General features: G+C 42.8%; 1 protein-coding gene across 1 annotated transcript in view; it reads left to right on the top strand.

The window, feature by feature from the left end:
- The window catches only part of LOC127216131 (cullin-1), a 75,060-nt gene extending 56,709 nt beyond the window's left edge, over window positions 1-18,351 (top strand). Inside the window, exons 12-22 of the mRNA XM_051176679.1 lie at window positions 457-505; window positions 1,059-1,190; window positions 2,133-2,250; window positions 3,431-3,507; window positions 3,863-3,994; window positions 5,013-5,105; window positions 15,522-15,569; window positions 15,647-15,730; window positions 16,101-16,202; window positions 16,902-17,015; window positions 17,845-18,351. Coding sequence (XP_051032636.1) covers window positions 457-505; window positions 1,059-1,190; window positions 2,133-2,250; window positions 3,431-3,507; window positions 3,863-3,994; window positions 5,013-5,105; window positions 15,522-15,569; window positions 15,647-15,730; window positions 16,101-16,202; window positions 16,902-17,015; window positions 17,845-17,925 — 1,030 coding nt within the window. The 3' untranslated portion in view covers window positions 17,926-18,351. The remainder of the gene's footprint in view (window positions 1-456; window positions 506-1,058; window positions 1,191-2,132; window positions 2,251-3,430; window positions 3,508-3,862; window positions 3,995-5,012; window positions 5,106-15,521; window positions 15,570-15,646; window positions 15,731-16,100; window positions 16,203-16,901; window positions 17,016-17,844) is intronic.
- The last annotated feature ends 390 nt before the right edge of the window (window positions 18,352-18,741 follow it).

The raw sequence follows: 18,741 nt of genomic DNA, 5'->3' as shown, positions 1-18,741 counted from the left end.
ATTTTACACAGGATCCTTCTACAAATTTTTTTTAAAGCCAATTTACCCTTAGTTGGCCTTTGCTTAATTCTATCCATAGACTAAATTAATCAATTGTTTTAAAGATACAAGCACAGATGAAAGCACACCTCACCCGTGGCTCAAACCTTTTCATTACCTTTAATTATTAGGCCATTTAACAGGGACTATCTTAAAACTTTATAATAGTGTAATTAGCTTCTGTTGATATTCATCTTAGATATTGTGATTATTTTATAATCTCTTCCATGGTCAGGTACAGTGTGAGACTTGCCGAATTGTGGTAGGAAAGGAGAGTGACCTCCTCTTGCATACCAGCTGACCTGACAGGTCCACATTTAATACTTGAAACCACATGTAGCCCTGCCAGTTTGGCAGAATGGTTTGTGTGCACATCTGCTGGCTTGTTTGTAAACACACTGCCCTGTTCCATTTCAGTTCCAAGAACCCAGAAGAGGCAGAGCTAGAAGACACCCTCAATCAAGTGGTAAGCTGCTCCCTGGCCACACCCATTGCCCACTAGTACATAGGGCCTGAAATGTGCGAAGCAGTGGGCATTTGATTTTGAGTGTATGGTTTTACTCCTAAAATTGTTATTAGTTTAGTGTTGGAACTTTGCTCAGTTTTTTTTTTTCATTTAATTTTTCAAAGATTGGTTTATTTTACTATATGCATGAGCGTTTTGCCTGTATGTGTGTGTATATGTACCACATGTGTACCTGTTGTCCAGGCAGTTCCTTTGAAACTGGAGTTACAGGTGGTTGTGAGCTACCATGTGCTAGGAATAGAATTCAGGTCCTCTGTTAGAAAGAACAGCAAGTATTCTAATCCAATGAGCCATCTCTCCAGCACTAGTACTTAGCTTTTGGCTACTAAGTCTAGTTTAATTAAATGGGATATAAGGAATGGACGGCAGTACTTATTAAGCATTCTGGGGTGAATTTATGCTGTCTATTCAGGTAAGTCCTCGGCTCCTGGTGGTAGCCAGAGATAGCTTGTGAGTTTACTTCACCAAGGTGTGTTTCTCCTGGCTTTGTCAGATGGTGGTCTTCAAGTACATCGAGGACAAAGATGTGTTTCAGAAGTTCTATGCAAAGATGCTTGCTAAGAGACTGGTGCACCAGAACAGTGCGAGCGACGATGCTGAAGCCAGCATGATCTCCAAGTTAAAGGTGCTGCTCTTTTCCTGAAGTCCAACTCTTCCTCCTCAGCCTTTACTGATGTGCTTTCTAGTGTCCCCGCTGTCGGCGGACGGGCAGGGGAGTTGGTGCTTGAGAGCCCTGCTTCCCAGCCACACGTGTAGCGCTTTCCCCTCCTTTACCACCTTGTTTGGGCCCTTCTGTCCTGCTTGGTCTGGCTCGTCATACCCTCATCCTCGCCCCCCCCCACACACTCAGCCTCGTTGACTTTGGGTGGACTCTTAGCTTCTTAGCTCAAGCGGTCAAAAACGAAACACCATGGACCAGGTAACTTAGGCACAGACACTAAGTCTCCATCCCTGAAGAGGGCACTCCTCCTCCTCGAAGTCGATTGCTCCACTTGGCAGAGTACTTTTGGAGAGCATCCTCTTAGAGAGGCACCAACCCCATGATAAGAGCCCTACATTCTCCTAACTCCTCCAGCTTAGAGGTTTAAGCTTCAGGCACATTGTGGAGGAGACACTTTGGCAGTAGGTTAAGGGATAAACAGATTATTTGGGATATGGAGGGGAGGTAGATTGAAGGATACTTGTGACAGCCTAGGGTAGCCTCAGATTGTGATTCTATTACCTCTGCTTCCTGAGCACTGGGCTTTCAGATAGATTTGTATCACTACACCTGGTTGTAATCATTTCCTAATTGTAATCTACCGAAGTGGTGGAACACCTTGTTTTAAATGCTGCGATATACTTATTGTATATTAAAAACTTAATTGTTCAATTTTTAATGATCATTTTATCGCATACAAATTTTAATCAGTATGTATTTATACCATAAGATATGACTGTTACTAGTAGTTGGTTCATACAACAAAGATATGTTGTACTGTGATTTCTCTAAAATTCCCTTATATACGTTGTATACATTTCGTGTTTCTATACGAATTAATGAGACAATTGCCTTGGTTCATTTCAGCAAGCTTGCGGTTTTGAGTACACCTCCAAACTTCAGCGAATGTTTCAAGACATTGGTGTAAGCAAAGATCTGAACGAACAGTTCAAAAAGCACCTAACAAATTCAGAACCACTGGACTGTGAGTATTGAGTGCTCATAATCATTGCAGAGAAGAGAAGTGACAGAGTTTGGAGTAAGGGTGGTAGATGGTGACAGAACTCCTAACGCCCAGGATGGTAGGATGGTAGCCTGTGTCAGGACCAGAGGGATCAGGCCAAGTCACATGTTTCTGTAAACATAGTTCTTAATTGGTCTAGATAATAAAAAGCTGGAGTCTAATAGAGAGGGAAATGCTTAGAGGTCAGGGAGAAGGAGCGAGTCACGGCACACCTGCCTCCTTACCGTCTTAGCAGACGAAAGAGGAATTTTCCTGTTTCTGCCCAGCTATCTCACTTCCTGTCTGTCTGTACAGACCTCCAGACCTCTGTGCTTAGCTAGTGGCGAGCTCCATTCTCTGACCCTCAGGCTTTATTTGTACAAGCAAGATATCAATCACCACATGTTCCAGCTTGCGCCTTTCTGATGTGTGGGTTTGTCTTCTTTCGAACCTTAGTTTGGATACATTTCTGATTATTTTCCTTCTCTCATGTTTTTGATGAAAATTGGAGAATTTTATTCTTCCCAAACCAGAACTTCTATCATCATTAAACTTAATGGTTTTGGTAGTAGAATCTAAGTTGTCTGTGAAGATGAAATTATCCTAATGTGTAGGTTATACATGATCTCTACTATTTGTCTTCACGGTAGTGAATGGTGCATGAGCTGTAATGGAGGTAGTTGTTTGCTGTTGAGCTTTCCATGTCCTTGTGTTTGGATCTGTTAAACTAAACTATTCCTGGTTACCACATACTGCTTGAGCAGGCTGAACTTCATATGAAAAAAAAAAGAAATTGAACAAGGCAGACCAGCTTGGAACTCTCCATTGACAGTAAAGTGGAGAACTGTTGTCCCAGAGGAAAGCGGTTTCTGTTCTGCAACCTGTAGTCTGAATTTTTGACTTAGAGCATCTGGCTGTGTAGCCTGCTAGCCTGGGACGAATTGTCCTCTGGGACTGATGTTGGGATCACAAGTGTGCACCACCATGTTAGGCTTCCATTTTTACTAATTTTAATTAGATAAGGTGAAACTCTTTGTGTTGAAATCTTAATTTTATATTTAAGCAAGACTCAATGCCTTTTCTTTAATGTTGATCATTTCTGTGTATGTGAAAATAGGATCTTTGCATTTGTAAGAGTAATTAAGTGTGTTCCCACCCCCAGTGGACTTCAGTATCCAGGTCCTCAGCTCTGGGTCTTGGCCCTTTCAGCAGTCTTGCACGTTTGCCTTGCCGTCAGAGGTAAGGGTTGTTTCCTGCTCTCTGAGCTGTGTGGAGAGGGCAGGGACAGTGTGTGCTGGGCGGTCGGTTGTCGGTGTCGATGGAGAGCAGGAGGTGGGCCTGGGTTGGGTAGCGGAAGGCTGGTCACTCTTGCAGCAGTGTTGATTTATTGCGGAAGCACGGTGAACTCTGGGCCTGCCGGGCCTCAAGTGGAGACTTTGGTTCTGCTCCGCAGGGCCCTACAGGTGCCTAACGGCTGCGTTCACGTCTCTGTAAGCACTGCTTTTGTTCTCAGAACTTGGCAGGAAGTTTTATTTAGAAACGTGGACTGTACAATGTAGAGCCATCTATGATAGAGCGCTGTTCTTCCATCCAGCTGGAGCGCAGTTATCAGCGGTTTACAGCCTTCTACGCCAGCCGTCACAGCGGCAGAAAACTGACGTGGTTGTATCAGCTGTCCAAAGGGGAACTAGTCACTAATTGCTTCAAAAACAGATACACTCTGCAGGTAAAGCTGTCTTTTTAATTGGGGGGCAGGTCTCTGACAAAGTAGTGTAGGGGTGGCGCATGCTTGTGGTCAGGTGAGCGGAACTCATGTTTGCCTGGGGTCGTCACCTCCTTACTTGGAACCTCGGTTTTCTCCTCCATTTTGAGTCAAGAGTGTTTTTGCTAATGCCACAGAAGTGCTCTTTGGTTGGTGTCTGGCATGCCCCTTGCCTGACACGCTCAGTTGACAGATTTAAGAGCTAACAGCTCACATGTCTAATTCTAGTCACAGCTCTCTGCAGCCTCGCGTTGCTGAGACTCCTTAGTGTGGAGTGCTGAATGACGACAGCTGTGGCACTGATTGCACTTGTAGATGAGAAAGCTGGGGTCATTTAACTGACATTGTTCTGTGACTTATTTGTTGCAGGGCCTAATTTTCTGTTAAGGTATTTTCTTTCAGTCTAGAGTCTTTCTATTTTAACTTCTGTACTTGGTGTGTTAAAAGTAATGCTTATTTCATATTGTAAGATGGTCTCAGTTGTGAGCTGGTAACAATAATTACAAATACCTTTTAGTGTTAAACATTAGAATGGGTGACTCAAAGTACTCACTAGTTTAACCTTTCAACCCCGACATCGATGAGGTACTTAAGACCAGGTAACCATTATAACTGGTCTGGAGGTCTCTATCAACTTGAACACACATGCATTATATATACATGGTTATGTACCAAAAAGTCATTTTTGCTCTACTGGGTATAAAAATATAATTCACGACTAATGTCTTTGATGTGGTGTGTACTTTTACGAGAGTAGAGATGCTTATATAGTTATCTTTGTATAGAGGACACATTTCAGGAGAAAACGGAGTCTTTTCAGTGTTTCAACAGTGACTTTAGGGAAAAAGTACATTACCCTGGCCTTGTGACATTTTTTACTCCCTTTTTTGCATCTGTTGGAAGACTATTTTGTGAAAATAGGTTGTACTTGTAAGACCATTTCTCATTTTCACATTTCTCTTTTTTCTGTGGGGTCTTGAAGGCCTCCACATTCCAGATGGCCATCCTGCTTCAGTACAACACAGAAGATGCCTACACTGTGCAGCAGCTGACTGACAGCACTCAAATTAAAATGGTAACCCTACTGTTTCACGCTCGCCTTGTACTTTGTCAGGATGTTGGGGAAGAGGAAAGGACATGGGTGTCTTTGACTCAGTAGATGTTTGCAGCATGAAAAAAAAACAGAACAAAAGGACCCCCCCCCTTGCAAACAGTAAACTTTGTCTGACCACAGGCAGCAGAGATCATGCCAGATCCACAGAGGGCTCTGCGCTGGGACCTCTAACATACCTTTGGTGGCAGCAAATCCAGTGAATACCCATGGTTTATGTGGGGGTGTGGGTGTATAATAGGCAGAGTTCATTTGGCCAAAAGTTAACCTAACTTACCTCAAGATAGTGTGAGGGACATCCAGCACATTCCTGGTGCTGGTGGCACTAAGATCCAGGTTGTTAAGCTCCATGTGTCATTGTGATGATTTTTTTGACTGTAGTTTGTAATGGGTACTCAGGCAGACATGGTAGCTAGCACTTATGATGGTTGTGGTCAATTCCAGCTGAATCCCAACAAGCTTTTATGCCAGCGTTGTAAAGCCGTTACAAATTTCTCTATTTTTAAACCCAGTCAGTCTCTCTCTCTCTCTCTCTCTCTCTCTCTCTCTCTCTCTCTGTGTGTGTGTGTGTGTGTGTGTGTGCGTGCGTGCGTGCGTGCCTGCCTGCCTCCCTGCCTGCCTGCCTCCCTGCCTGCCTGCCTATGTATTCCTCGCATTCATTTAACCTATTCTGCTTTGAGACAATGAAATGTCTCATTCTTTAGCCAAGGATGACCTGAAACTCTTTATCTCCCCCTGCCCCCATCTCGGGTGCTAAGTACAGGTGTTCCTCAAATCTGACTCTCTCTCATTTAACCATCTCTTATCCTCTTTTCCTGCTAGAATTTTCTGATTAAATTTTGAGTTATTTTTTTCTGCCATTCTTCCCATTAGTTGTATTGTCCTGCAGTATCTTTCAAATAGCATGAAGTTTCATGTGATATAAAGTGGACCATTTAAAGTGTTTATTTAGTCAGGAAACGATTTTACATAGCCATTACTGGTATGCAGTTCCAGAACATTTCCATCTCTTGAGAGTAGACCCACAACCATTAGCAGTAACAACACCACCTTCCCTCTTTGCCCTGCGTCAACCTCTGTGGACTCTCTCTTCAGAGGCCACGGCATAGAAGTGGAAGCGGGTTGATGTGTCTTTCTGCCTTATTTCACTTAATATATTCTGTCTGCAAGGTTTTGCAGGTGTCAGTACTTTATTCATTTGCGTGTGTGCACATTTGTGTGTACATGTGCACCTGTATGCATTGGAGTCAGGCGTTGCTGTTGTATACCTTCCGTCCTATCTTACTCATCCAGCTGGGCATCAAGGCCAGTAAGCTTCAGGGATGCACTTATGCCCACTAAGTTTTTACATGGTCCTCATGCCTGTATGGCACTGAATCATCTATTCAGCTCCACTGTTTTAATTTTTAATTGTTTTTATTGTTTGGGAGGGAGCATACACGCATGCCATTGTTTAATTATTTTTATTGTTTGGGAGGGAGCATACACACATGCCATTGTTTGCCTATGGAGATCAACGGAACAAAGTTTTAGTTATTATGACTACTCATGCTATTAGTGTGACATGGCTCAGTCACGTACTCACTTTGTATTAGCTTTGGAACATAGGCACACTATTCCATGGTTTTTGTTTTCCAGCTTTTCACTTTGTTCTTCCTGTACAATGGAGCTCCTAGTCCCTCATTAGCTTTCCTTTTTTCTTCTATATCCTGATGAGCATGCAGTATCTCAGTATGGTTTTGCATTTTCCTAACCAGTAGTGGAATTGAGAATGTTTTGGGTGATTATACTGTTTGTGTTCCTTGGGAGAAATACCTGTTCAGTGTTGTAGTCTGGTTGTCTTCATTGTCAGGTTGTAAGAATCTTTACATAATTATTCATTTTGTTAGGCTACACAGCCAGTAAGTGTCGTGGATGCACGAGACGCACCAATGCCCACGCCGTGCACTACAGACAAGAAGCTTCCTTCCACATGGCTGCTGGGGGTCAGATACATGATTTACAATATTTGTCAGGGGTTTGGTTTGGTTTTGGGGACAGGGCTCCTGTAGACCAGGATGACCTCAGACTCACTAGGTAGAACATTCTTGAACTCGGTGTCCTTTTACCTCTGCACAAATACCCTTGAGTACCAGATTCCTGGCATGCTCCGCCACAGCTGTGTTTATGCAGTGCTGGGGATTGAACCCGGGGCCTTGTATGTGCTAGGCAAACACTCAGCAAAGCTATTGTCCCAGCCCTCATTTTATTTTTAATTGATACATGTACTTGTCGATGGCTACAGTATCAAGACCCATGTGCACAGTTTTTATTTTTTTTTTTTTTTTTTTTTTTTTTTTTTTTTTTTGCATATAGAGTATTTTTTATTTAATTTTATATAACAAAGTCCAATTAAATGAAAACAAACATTTATACACAATATTTGGGAATTTGGGCGTCGTTCTTTCCAAACTACTTCCTGCTGGTAAGGGGCGCTGTCTTGGGGGATTCGAAGAAGATTCAGATATCCTAGCTGTAGTCTGTAGGGCTGTTTTGTCCAGCTGTTTGGAATGTAGGATCAGCTTGTACTCTGTTTCAGGCGGTCTGGTGTGATCAAACCACATTAGTCTGGAAGGAATCCACATCTTTTCATTTTCTGTGGAAACAAAAATAGAAATACTTTTCCCCCAGTAACTTGTTCTTCAACTTAAATTTTGGAGTCAAAGCGTTTTTTTTTTTTTTTTTTTTTTTTTTATTATTATTATTTTACATGTCGATCCCAGTTCCCTCTCCCTCCCTCCCTCCCTCCCCCCCAAGCCCTCCCTCCCTCCTTCCCTCCCTTTTGCCCTCTCTACCCTCTCCCATGCACTCTAAACACCCTCCCCTCCCAACCCCCCACCACAATACAATATGTAGGGGAATGCCATCCAGTTGGGGTCATGTAGATCTGACAGGTCCTGTGAAGTAGGGACTAGGGCTTCTCTCCTATCTCTAGAATAAGGCAGTTATCCCTCCATGGGGGATATGTTTGCAAAGTCATTTTGTGCACCAGGGATACATCCTGGCTCCACTGTCTGAGGTCTCTTAGACTGCTCAGACCTTCTGGCTGAGACCCATATTCAGGGGAGTCCGAGTCAGACCTCTGTTGGCTTCCCAGCTATCAGTCTAGTGGCCCTTAGCTCCTCCTTGTTCAGGTAAGCTGTCTCTATGTACTTCTACCGCATGGTCTTGTCCTCTCCATCTGCTTCTGGGTTCTAGTTTGACTCAGTGTTTATGTATGGGTGTTTGCTCCTGTTTTCAACAGGCATTAGTTGAGGACTCCATGGAGAAGTTAGTTGTTGATCTCACTCTCCGGGAAGGGCATTTATGATAGCCTTTCCACGGAAGCTGAGATTGTTAGTTGGGAGCAGTCTTGTAGTTCCCTCGACCTTTCTTTGTGTTCAACTTTATCTTCAAACCAATATTGGCTCCCTCTTTTATGTTCTCTCTCTCTGTCTCTGTCTCTCTCTCTCTTTCCTATTTTCCATTCCTAACCAGGCTCAATCCTCCTAGTCACACATGCCTTCCCCCTCTTTTTTTCTCTTTTTTTTTTCTTTTTCTCTCTTTTTTTTTTCTCCCCCCCCAAACCCGGGGTGTGGGGGGTTTTTCTCCTTCCCATTTTGTTGGGGGGTTTTTTTTTTATTTTTTAGTATAAAATTTTTATTCTTGTTCCTTTGGTGGTTTGAATTATAGGGTGGTGATCATTTGATCTAGGTCTAAAATCCATATATGAGTGAGTACATACTGTGTTCCTCTTTTTGTGACTGGGTTACCTCATTCAGGATGGTTTCTTCAAGTGCCATCCACTTGCCTGCGAATTTCAAGATACCATTATTTTTTTCTGCAGAGTAGTATTCCATTGTGTAGATGTGCCACATCTTCATTAACCATTCTTCAATTGAAGGGCATCTAGGTTGCTTCCAGGTTCTTGCTATTACAAATAGTGCTGCTATGAACATAGTTGAACAGATGTCTTTGTTGCATTGATGTGAATCCTTTGGGTATATGCCTAAGAGGGGGATTGCCGGGTCCTGTGGTAAACTAATTCCCATTTTCCTGAGGAACCGCCATACTGATCTCCAAAGTGGCTGTATGAGTTTGCACTCCCACCAGCAGTGGAGGAGTGTTCCACTTTCTCCACATCCTCTCCAACATAAGTCATCACTGGTGTTTCTAATTTTAGCCATTCTGGCAGGGGTAAGATGGTATCTCAAAGTTGTTTTGATTTGCATTTCCCTGATAGCTAAGGATGTGGAGCATTTTCTTAAGTGTCTTTCAGCCTTTTTGATTTCCTCCATTGAGAATTCTTTCTTCAGTTCTGTACCCCATTTTTTAATAGGGTTATTTGGTGTTTTGTTGACTAGTTTCTTGAGTTCTTTGTATATTTTGGAGATCAGCCCTTTGTCGGATATAGGATTAGTGAAAATCTTTTCCCAGTCAGTGGGCTGCCGTTTGGTCTTGTCAACTGTGTCCTTTGCCTTACAGAAGCTTCTAAGTTTGAAGAGGTCCCATTTATTAATTGTTTCTTTCAGTGTCTGTGCCCCTGGAGTTATGTTCAAGAAGCGGTCTCCTATACCAATTTGTTCAAGGGTACCTCCTACTTTCTCTTCTAAGAGGTTCAATGTGGCTGGATTGATGTTGAGGTCTTTGATCCATTTGGACTTGAGTTTTGTGCATGGCGACAGACATGGGTCTATCTGCAGTCTTCTACACACCCTCATCCAATTGTGCCAGCACCATTTGTTGAAGATGCTGTCTTTGCCCCATTGTATCATTTTAGCTGTTTTGTCCGAAAATCAGGTGTTCATAGGTGCATGGATTAATATCAGGATTTTCAATTCGATTCCATTGGTCTACCTGTCTATTTTTATGCCAATACCAGGCTGTTTTCAGAACTATAGCTCTGTAGTAGAGCTTAAAGTCAGGAATGGTGATGCCTCCTGATGTTCTTTTATTGTATAGGGTTGTTTTGGCTATCCTGGGTCTTTTGTTTTTCCATATAAAGTTAATTATTATCCTTTCAAGGTCGGTGAAGAATTGTGGTGGGATTTTAATGGGGATTGCATTGAATCTGTAGATTGCTTTTGGTAAGATTGCCATTTTTACTATGTTTATCCTACCTATCCAAGAGCATGGGAGGTCTTTCCATTTTCTGGTATCTTCTTTAATTTCTTTCTTTAGAGTCACAAAGTTCTTATTATATAGATCTTTTACTTGTTTGGTAAGCGTTACACCAAGATACTTTATGTTGCTTGTGGCTATTGTAAAGGGTGATGTTTCTCTGATTTCTTTCTCTGCCTCTTTGTCGTCTGAAAAAAATAGGGCTACTGATTTTTTTGAGTTTATCTTGTATCCTGCTAGTTTGCTGAAGGTGTTTATCAGCTGTAGGAGTTCCCTGGTAGAGTTTATTGGGTCGCTTATGTAAACTATCATATCATCTGCAAATAGAGACAGTTTGACTTCTTCCTTTCCAATTTGGATGCCCTTGATCTCCTTTTGTTGTCTTATAGCATTAGCTAGAACTTCTAGTACGATATTGAAGAGATATGGAGAGAGAGGACAGCCTTGTCTTGTTCCTGATTTTAGAGGAATTGGCTTAAGTTTCTCTCCATTCAGTTTGATGTTGGCAGTTGGTTTGCTGTATATTGCTCTTATTATGTTTAGGTATGTTCCTGTTATCCCTGACCTCTCTAATACCTTTATCATGAAAGGGTGTTGAATTTTATCGAAGGCTTTTTCTGCATCTAGGGAGATAATCATATGGTTTTTCTTTTTCAGTTTGTTTAAATGATGGATCACGTTGATAGATTTTCGTATGTTAAACCATCCCTGCAATCCAGGTATGAAGCCTACTTGATCATGGTGGATGATTTCTCTGATGTATTTTTGAATTCGGTTTGCCATTATTTTATTGAGTATTTTTGCATCGATGTTCATCAGGGATATTGGTCTGTAGTTTTCTTTCTTAGTTGTGTCTTTGTGAGGTTTGGGTACCAAAGTTATTGTGGCCTCATAAAAAGAGATTGGCAATAAACCTTCTGTTTCTATCTTGTGGAACAGTTTGAGGAGTAGTGGTATTAGTTCTTCCTTGAATGTCTGGTAGAATTCTGCACTGAATCCATCTGGCCCTGGACTTTTTTTTCGTTGGAAGGCTTTCGATGACTGCTTCTATTTCATTTCGGGTTATAGGTCTATTTAAGTTGTTTGTCTGTTCTTGATTTAATTTTGGTAAGTGATAGTTATCCAGAAACTTGTCCATTTCCTTTGAATTTTCAATTTTTGTGGAATACAGATTTTCGAAGTATGACCTGAAAATTGTCTGGATTTCCTCTGTGTCTGTTGTTATGTTCCCCATTTCGCTTTCTGATTTTGTTAATTTGCATGTTCTGTCTCTGCTTTTTCGTTAATTTGGATAAAGGTTTATCAATCTTGTTGATTTTCTCAAAAAACCAACTCTTTGTTGCATTGATTTTTTGTATTGTTTTCCTGGTTTCTATTTTGTTGATTTCAGCCCTCAAGTTGATTATTTCCTGGCGTCTGCTCCTGCGCGGGTGAATTCGCTTCTCTCTGTTCTAAGGTTTTCAGTTGCGCTGTTAATTCATTTATGTGACTATCCTCTGTTTTCTTCATATGGGCACTTAGTGCAATGAACTTCCCTCGTAGCACTGCTTTCAAGGTGTCCCATAAGTTCGGGTATGTTGTATCCTCATTCTCGTTGAATATTAGAAAGTCTTTAATTTCTTTCTTTATTTCTTCTTTGACCCAGGAGTGGTGCAATTGCACATTGTTCAGTTTCCATGAGTTTGCAGGTTTTCTGCTATTTGTATTGTTGTTGAATTCCAATTTTAAAGCATGGTGGTCCGATAAGATACAGGGGACTATTTCTATTCTCTTGTATCTGTTGAGGTTTGTTATGTCTCCTAGTATGTGGTCGATTTTAGAGAAGGTTCCATGTGGAGCAGAGAAGAAGGTATATTCTTTTGTCTTTGGATGGAATGTTCTATAGATGTCTGTTAGCCCCAGTTGAGACATAACTTCTGTTAATTCTTTTGTTTCTTTGTTGAGTTTCTGATTTGTGGTCCTGTCTAGTGTTGAGAGTGGTGTATTGAAGTCTCCCACTATAAGTGTGTGAGGTTTTATATGAGCTTTGAGTTTTAGTAGTGTTTCTTTTTACGTAATGTGGGTGGCTTTGTATTAGGGGCATAGATGTTCAGAATTGAGACTTTGTGTTGATGGATTTCTCCTGAGATGAATATGAAATGACCATCTTCATCTCTTTTGACTAGTTTTGGTTTGAAGTCTAGCTTGTTAGATATTAGGATAGCTACGCCTGCTTGCTTCTTATTTCCATTTGATTGGAAAATCTTTTCCCAACCCTTTACCCTGAGGTAATGTCTATCTTTGGAGCTAAGATGTGTTTCTTGTATGCAGCAGAAGGATGGATTCTGTCTTCGTATCCATTCTGTTAATCTGTGTCTTTTTATAGGTGAGTTAAGACCATTAATGTTGAGGGTGAGTAAGGACCATTGATTGTTGATGGTTGTTTGATTTAGGTTTGTTGTTGGCAGTGGTATTGTGAATATATTTGTTCTGCTTCACCCTAGGTTTCTGGTGTAGTTGGATTATCTGTTGCCTACATTTTTGTGGGCGTAGTTACCTTCCTTGGGTTGGAATTTTCCTTCCAATACTTTCTGTAGGGCTGGATTTGTAGATACATATTGGGAAAATCTGGTTTTGTCATTGAATATCTTGTTCTCTCCATCTATATTGACTGAGAGTTTTGCTGGATATAGTAGCCTAGGCTGGCATCCGTGTTCTCTTAATACTTTTAGAACATCTATCCAGGACCTTCTGGCCTTGAGGGTTTCCCATGGAGAAGTCAGGTGTAATTTTGATAGGTCTGCCTTTATATGTTACCTGTCCTTTTTCCTTCGCTGCTCTTAATATTTTTTCTTTATTCTGTATGCTAGGTGTTTTGATTATTATATGTCGAGGGGTCTTTTTTTCTTTGGTCCAGCCTATTTGGGGTTCGGTATGCTTCTTGTACTTTCATGGGCATGTCCTTCTTCAGATTTGGAAAGTTTTCCTCGATGATTTTGTTGAATATGTTTTCAGCACCTTTGAGCTGGGCTTCCTCACCTTCCTCTATGCCTATTATTCTTAGGTTTGGCCTTTTCATGGTGTCCCACATTTCCTGGATGTTGTGTGTTAAGGATTTGTTGGATTTATGGTTTTCTTTGGTCGATGAATCTATTTCTTCTAGTTTATCTTCTGCGCCTGAGATTCTCTCTTCCATCTCTTGAATTCTATTGGTTATGCTTGTGTCCGTGGTTTCCGATTTTTTGCCCAGCTTTTCAATTTCCAGCTTTCCTTCCATTTGTGTTGCCTTTATTTTCTCAATTTCGGTTTTCAAATCTTGAACCGTTTCCTTCACCTGGTTAATTGTTTTTTCTTGGCTTTCTGTACTTTCCTTAAGGAATTTGTTCATTTCTTCCACTTTTTTGTTTGTTTTTTCCTCTATTTCTTTAAGGGATTTTCTCATATCTTCTTTGAGGGCCTCTATCATTTTTATGATGGTGATTTTTAAGTCATACCCTTCTGCTTCCTCTGCTTTGTTGTTGTGTTCCATTCTAGTTGGTGTAGATTCCCTAGATTCTGGTGGTGTCATGTTTGTCTTTCTGTTGTTAGGTGTTCTCTTGTATTGCCTTCTTCCCATAGTTTCTTCCCTGTAGGTGTTGGTGGTGTCTCTTCCCTCTCTCTATGGTCCTTCCCCGATGGGCTTATGTGGATCAAAGATTCAATGTCTGTATCTCTGTGTGGTCCAAGCTCTCTAGGAGGCTTCTCTTGGCCAATAGCCGGGAGAAGAGGACGAGGGCTGGACTGGAACTTGAGAAGGTTTTGCAGGGTAGTGGGATCTCACTGGAAACTGGCGCTCTCCAGCTGAGACCTCGTTCTTTGGCAGGGCCCGGATTTGGGGGTCAAGGATCTTGCCTGTAGGAACTCCAAGTGGACCCGCAGAGATAGGCGGATCTCTGGGAGGGGCCTGGGACTCCAGCAGAGGACTGGAGGCGGGGTCAGGGACCAAGCCGGTGGAAATTACAGGTGGTCCCACGTGGATAGTCAGGTCTCCTTTGTTCGGAGTTGCTCCGAGAGGTCTCCGGCGAGGGTGGACTGTTGGCTCCACCCTCTGTCCCAGTGCTCAACCAGAGCGGCAGGACCGTAGGTGGGGTAGGGCACAGGGTGGGGGGGGTAGGCTGGAGGTTGGGATGGGTGGGGGTGTATCAGAGCTCCAAGGGTGCTCTCAAAGGGGACCGGAGACAGGAGCAGCAGGATCAGGGGCCAATCCAGGGAGTTCAGGCGGGGGAGGGGGGTAAAGAGGTTGAAGGGGACAGGCAGCCCCAATTGGGCCCAGACTCACCTCTGGCCAATAGCCGGCAGAAGAGGACGAGGGCTGGGCTGGAACTTGAGAAGGTTTTGCAGGGTAGTGGGATCTCACTGGAAACTGGCGCTCTCCAGCTGAGACCTCGTTCTTTAGCAGGGCCCGGATTTGGGGGTCAAGGATCTTGCCTGCAGGAACTCCAAGTCCACAGTTTTTATTTTGATGAAGGCTACTTTTATTTTTTGTTGTCTGGCTCTCTGGTCTCTACATGGCCTTCTTAAGACCACACCAGTCTCTCTACTTTTCTAGTGTTAGAATTCTCTTAGGGGACTTGAACTGTCATCCTTCAGGCCCCAGCTCATGGCTGCCACATCTCTGACAAAGGTACCTGCATAGCCTCTGACCAGCATGGGTGCCTTTATGAAGAGGGCAGAATTTCTGTCTAGTGTTGGTTAAGAATCCAACTGAGGTCATTGGTGCCCATGAGGCTGGAGGTGCTGGAAATGACCAGACTGGCTACTGCCTACAGATGAGAGGTTGTGTAATGCACTGGGCTCACTAAAGCCCATAGACCCCAGCATGCTCTTGAGTACAGTATAGCACGGTTCTGTTGGGCCCCTAAGTTCTTCATGTGCATGTTCGGGGTGTAGGTTAGCGGTAGAACACTTGCCTGGCATACACAGAGCCTTGGGTTTGATCCCCAGCACCATAGACATTTCTTGTAAACATCCAAACAACAAAGGAGTAATTTCCTATAGGTTTAATTGAAGAAGCAGGCACACATTGTGTTCAGGGTTCATAGGAAGCTGTATTATTGCCTCTGGTTATTGGGTGCTTTCGGCCATAAAGAAAATGTGAGAACAAGCTGTGTCACTTTCTCTGGGTGGCTTCTGTCCCTGTGGGACAGTGAGCTGAATCTCTGGGACAACCGCTGAAAAGAAGTGTTCTTCCTTCTTGTTCACCATCTTTTTCTCTAATTGCAGGACATTTTGGCACAAGTCCTACAGATTTTACTGAAATCAAAGTTGCTGGTATGTTTGTGTAATTTGTGTTAAGCTAAAAGAGAGCCTTTTCCTGGGATGTGCATGTAACAGTTACTTTCTTCTAGGTATTGGAAGATGAAAACGCAAATGTGGATGAGGTGGAATTGAAGCCAGACACCTTAATAAAGTTATATCTTGGTTATAAAAAAGTAAGAAAAATCTAATACGTAATTGTTGGTCTTATCCCCTGGCACTGGGAATTCTTCAGGATCAGCACAAGCCAAGGGAAACTGAACTCTGAGGGCCTGATACTGCCTACCAGTCCCTCAGATTACCTGTGTGTTATTTGATTTTCTCTTGATGTTGAAAATAAGTCTTCTCGAGTGACTTGTATAGAAGTTTAGACTTTTATGTCAAATTGTTTTGGTGTTATACTTGACAAGTGAGGGCTCAGGTGTCACTTCACATCCCAGCCCCATGGTAATTACATAGCATTGCATGAGCCGCCTTCCGCCCCAGTGTTGAAAACAAGGAAGTATACTTTGTGGTGACCATTTCCTCTGTTGTCTTAACAGTAAGAAGTTAAGGGTTAATATCAATGTACCAATGAAAACCGAACAGAAGCAGGAACAAGAGACCACACACAAAAATATAGAGGAAGACCGCAAACTGCTGATTCAGGTGATGAAGCTATGTCTGTACTGTACACGTAGAGAATTGTGTTACCCTCCTAAGTGCTTTGATTGGCAAGTGCTGCCAGAACAACACAGGGCTCAGTGATGGCCAAAGATGGACATTGGTGTCGGAGGGTGAAATGTTTTATGTACCCAAAGCAAATAGTCTTATATTCTTGCCTAACTACTGGGAAACAGATAAACATGGCAGATTGAAAGAAAGAATAGAGTTAAGGGTAAGGACAGGTAGTGTCTGAGCCTCAGCAACAGAACTTTCCTTTACTCTTCGGTGCTTTATAGTTGGCCAAATCATTTTTTAAGGACTTATGTTTATTTTAAAAGCACGTTTTGCCTATATATATATATAAGGCATGTCCATGACTGGTGCCCCAAGAGGCCAGAAGAGGGTACTGGATCTCTTAGATTGTCGTAAGCTACTCATGGAGGCCCTGGGAACCAAGCCCGGGTTTTCTAGTTCTCTTAACCACTGAACCATCGCTCTAGCCCCTTGGCTAAAACATTTTAAAGTTTGTTCTCTTAGGATTGAAACCTTGATAGAGCTGATTGCTTGTGCCCTCTGACCTGTAGGATACTTGTTACCCTATGCATGGAAGTAGAGCTGTAGTGATCTTGTACAGGCTGCCTTTAACACTCCTGTTAAGCTATTCAAGTGCTGAGTGCATGTTTTTCTTTGTTGACTGCATAGGCGGCCATCGTGAGAATCATGAAAATGAGGAAGGTCCTGAAACACCAGCAGTTACTTGGTGAAGTCCTCACTCAACTGTCCTCCAGGTTCAAACCTCGGGTCCCAGTGATAAAGGTACAGGAATTATAGAGCAGTACCTATCCCTTCTCATGTTAGGAGAGATGTAGCAACAGAATTAATCGCTGTTACATGAAAATGGGGACTGGCTTAGACAAGAAACTTCAACAAAGTCAGCCTATCTTTCTTCTTGAAATGGACACCCTGATAAGGAATAAGACGTCCCACGTCTATGTTTATGTGGCAATTAGCTGTGAACCATAATACAGCGTTAGCTGATTTTGCTTGGTAGAAGTAGTGGACAGAGAGTGCTCTCTGCTGTGCAGGTGACATCCTGGGTTGGGTTGTTAGGAAATGCGTATCATTTCTGCTGCTGTTCAGGGATTGTGTTGTATAAACTACTAGCCCGTATCTAGGGCACTGGCGATCTCATTTGCGTAGTTTCTGCTGACAGAACTCAGCAGGTCTTTCCTTTTCTGGAACTGCCTGCCGGGTGGCTGTGAACAGTGAGCCTGCAGCAGTCAGGAGACCCGCAGTTTATGAGGGCCCTGTTAGCACAGGGCCTGCATGTCCCTCCAGGAGCTGCTTCCCACTTTCTGTGAGGCATCCAGGCTTTCTTAGAAAAGGAGATTGTGGCCTAGATAGGCAGCAGCCCTTGTGACTTAATGCCTCTGGCAGATGGAGGAGGGGGTACTCGACCACCTTAGCAGGTGTCACTGAAGGACTGCATTCGGGAGAGCAGTGGCATTCCAGCTCAGCAGACAGGTGACTTTGCTCCCTGCTGAGCTCAGTGGAGGGTGACCAAATGAGGGCGCAGACCTCTGTCCTGATGGTTCTTTATATTTCTTTCCCCTTTCATTCCCTCTTTCTCCTAAACAATGCCCAGAAATGCATTGATATTCTCATCGAAAAAGAATATTTGGAGCGAGTCGATGGTGAAAAGGACACGTACAGTTACTTGGCCTAACCGTTCTAAAAGGGTCTGTGACCCACAGCAAATAGTTCTCATGAATAGAATGGACACAACTCAAGTTCATAGCAGCCAGCCTGCCACCATTTGGACCTCCCTTTTTAAAACTGAGACCACAGTTCTCACCACCTGGTCTCAGGCTACAGCCGGACTGCTCAGGACTGACACATTTCAGTCTGTAAACAGACGCCAATGCCATTTACCCTAACTTACGGACAGAGGGGAACCGAACCTTCCATGCTGAGGCTGCATGCTACTGCACTTAAATCAATACATTGGCTCCCTGGTTAACCGCTGCTGTCTGAGGCAGCACAAGAGCGAGTCTGAATGGACCCACGTGTAATCTGCTATGAAAACCATTTGTATAGTGTGTTTCATTTTTTAATGTGTGAAAATAAAGAAAATTAAAGGATTTCTGTACAAGTTGCATTTGGTTTTGTTTTAAGTTTTACTAATTTCTATATGTAAATAAAAGATTTAATGATTGCGCAAGTGTATATTCCCATTGTCTTCCTGGAATCCAAAAGAGCTACATTCTTTGGATCAAAATTTAAGGTCATAATTTTTAAGGCCCCTAATCATTTTGGGTACTGGCCCTTGTTTCTGGGACTTTCTCAGTGTAGTGAGGGCTATGACTCCAGATTGCTGCTGCTGCTCTGCAGGGACTAAATGAATCCTCAGACAGGCACAGAAACTGGACTCCTGGGCTCCTACCTCCACAGTACTAAGATCGATTAGAGACAGGCAGTGGCGCCTTCTCACTGGGTGTGGTTCCAATCTGTAAAGAGGCTGCAGTTGAAATTAAAGCAGGAT

This window comes from Phodopus roborovskii, unplaced genomic scaffold (assembly GCF_943737965.1).
Source record: "Phodopus roborovskii unplaced genomic scaffold, PHOROB, whole genome shotgun sequence".
NCBI classification, from domain to species: domain Eukaryota; kingdom Metazoa; phylum Chordata; class Mammalia; order Rodentia; family Cricetidae; genus Phodopus; species Phodopus roborovskii.
Note: the sequence above shows the minus strand (reverse complement) of the source record. Positions and strands in the feature narration are given on the sequence as shown.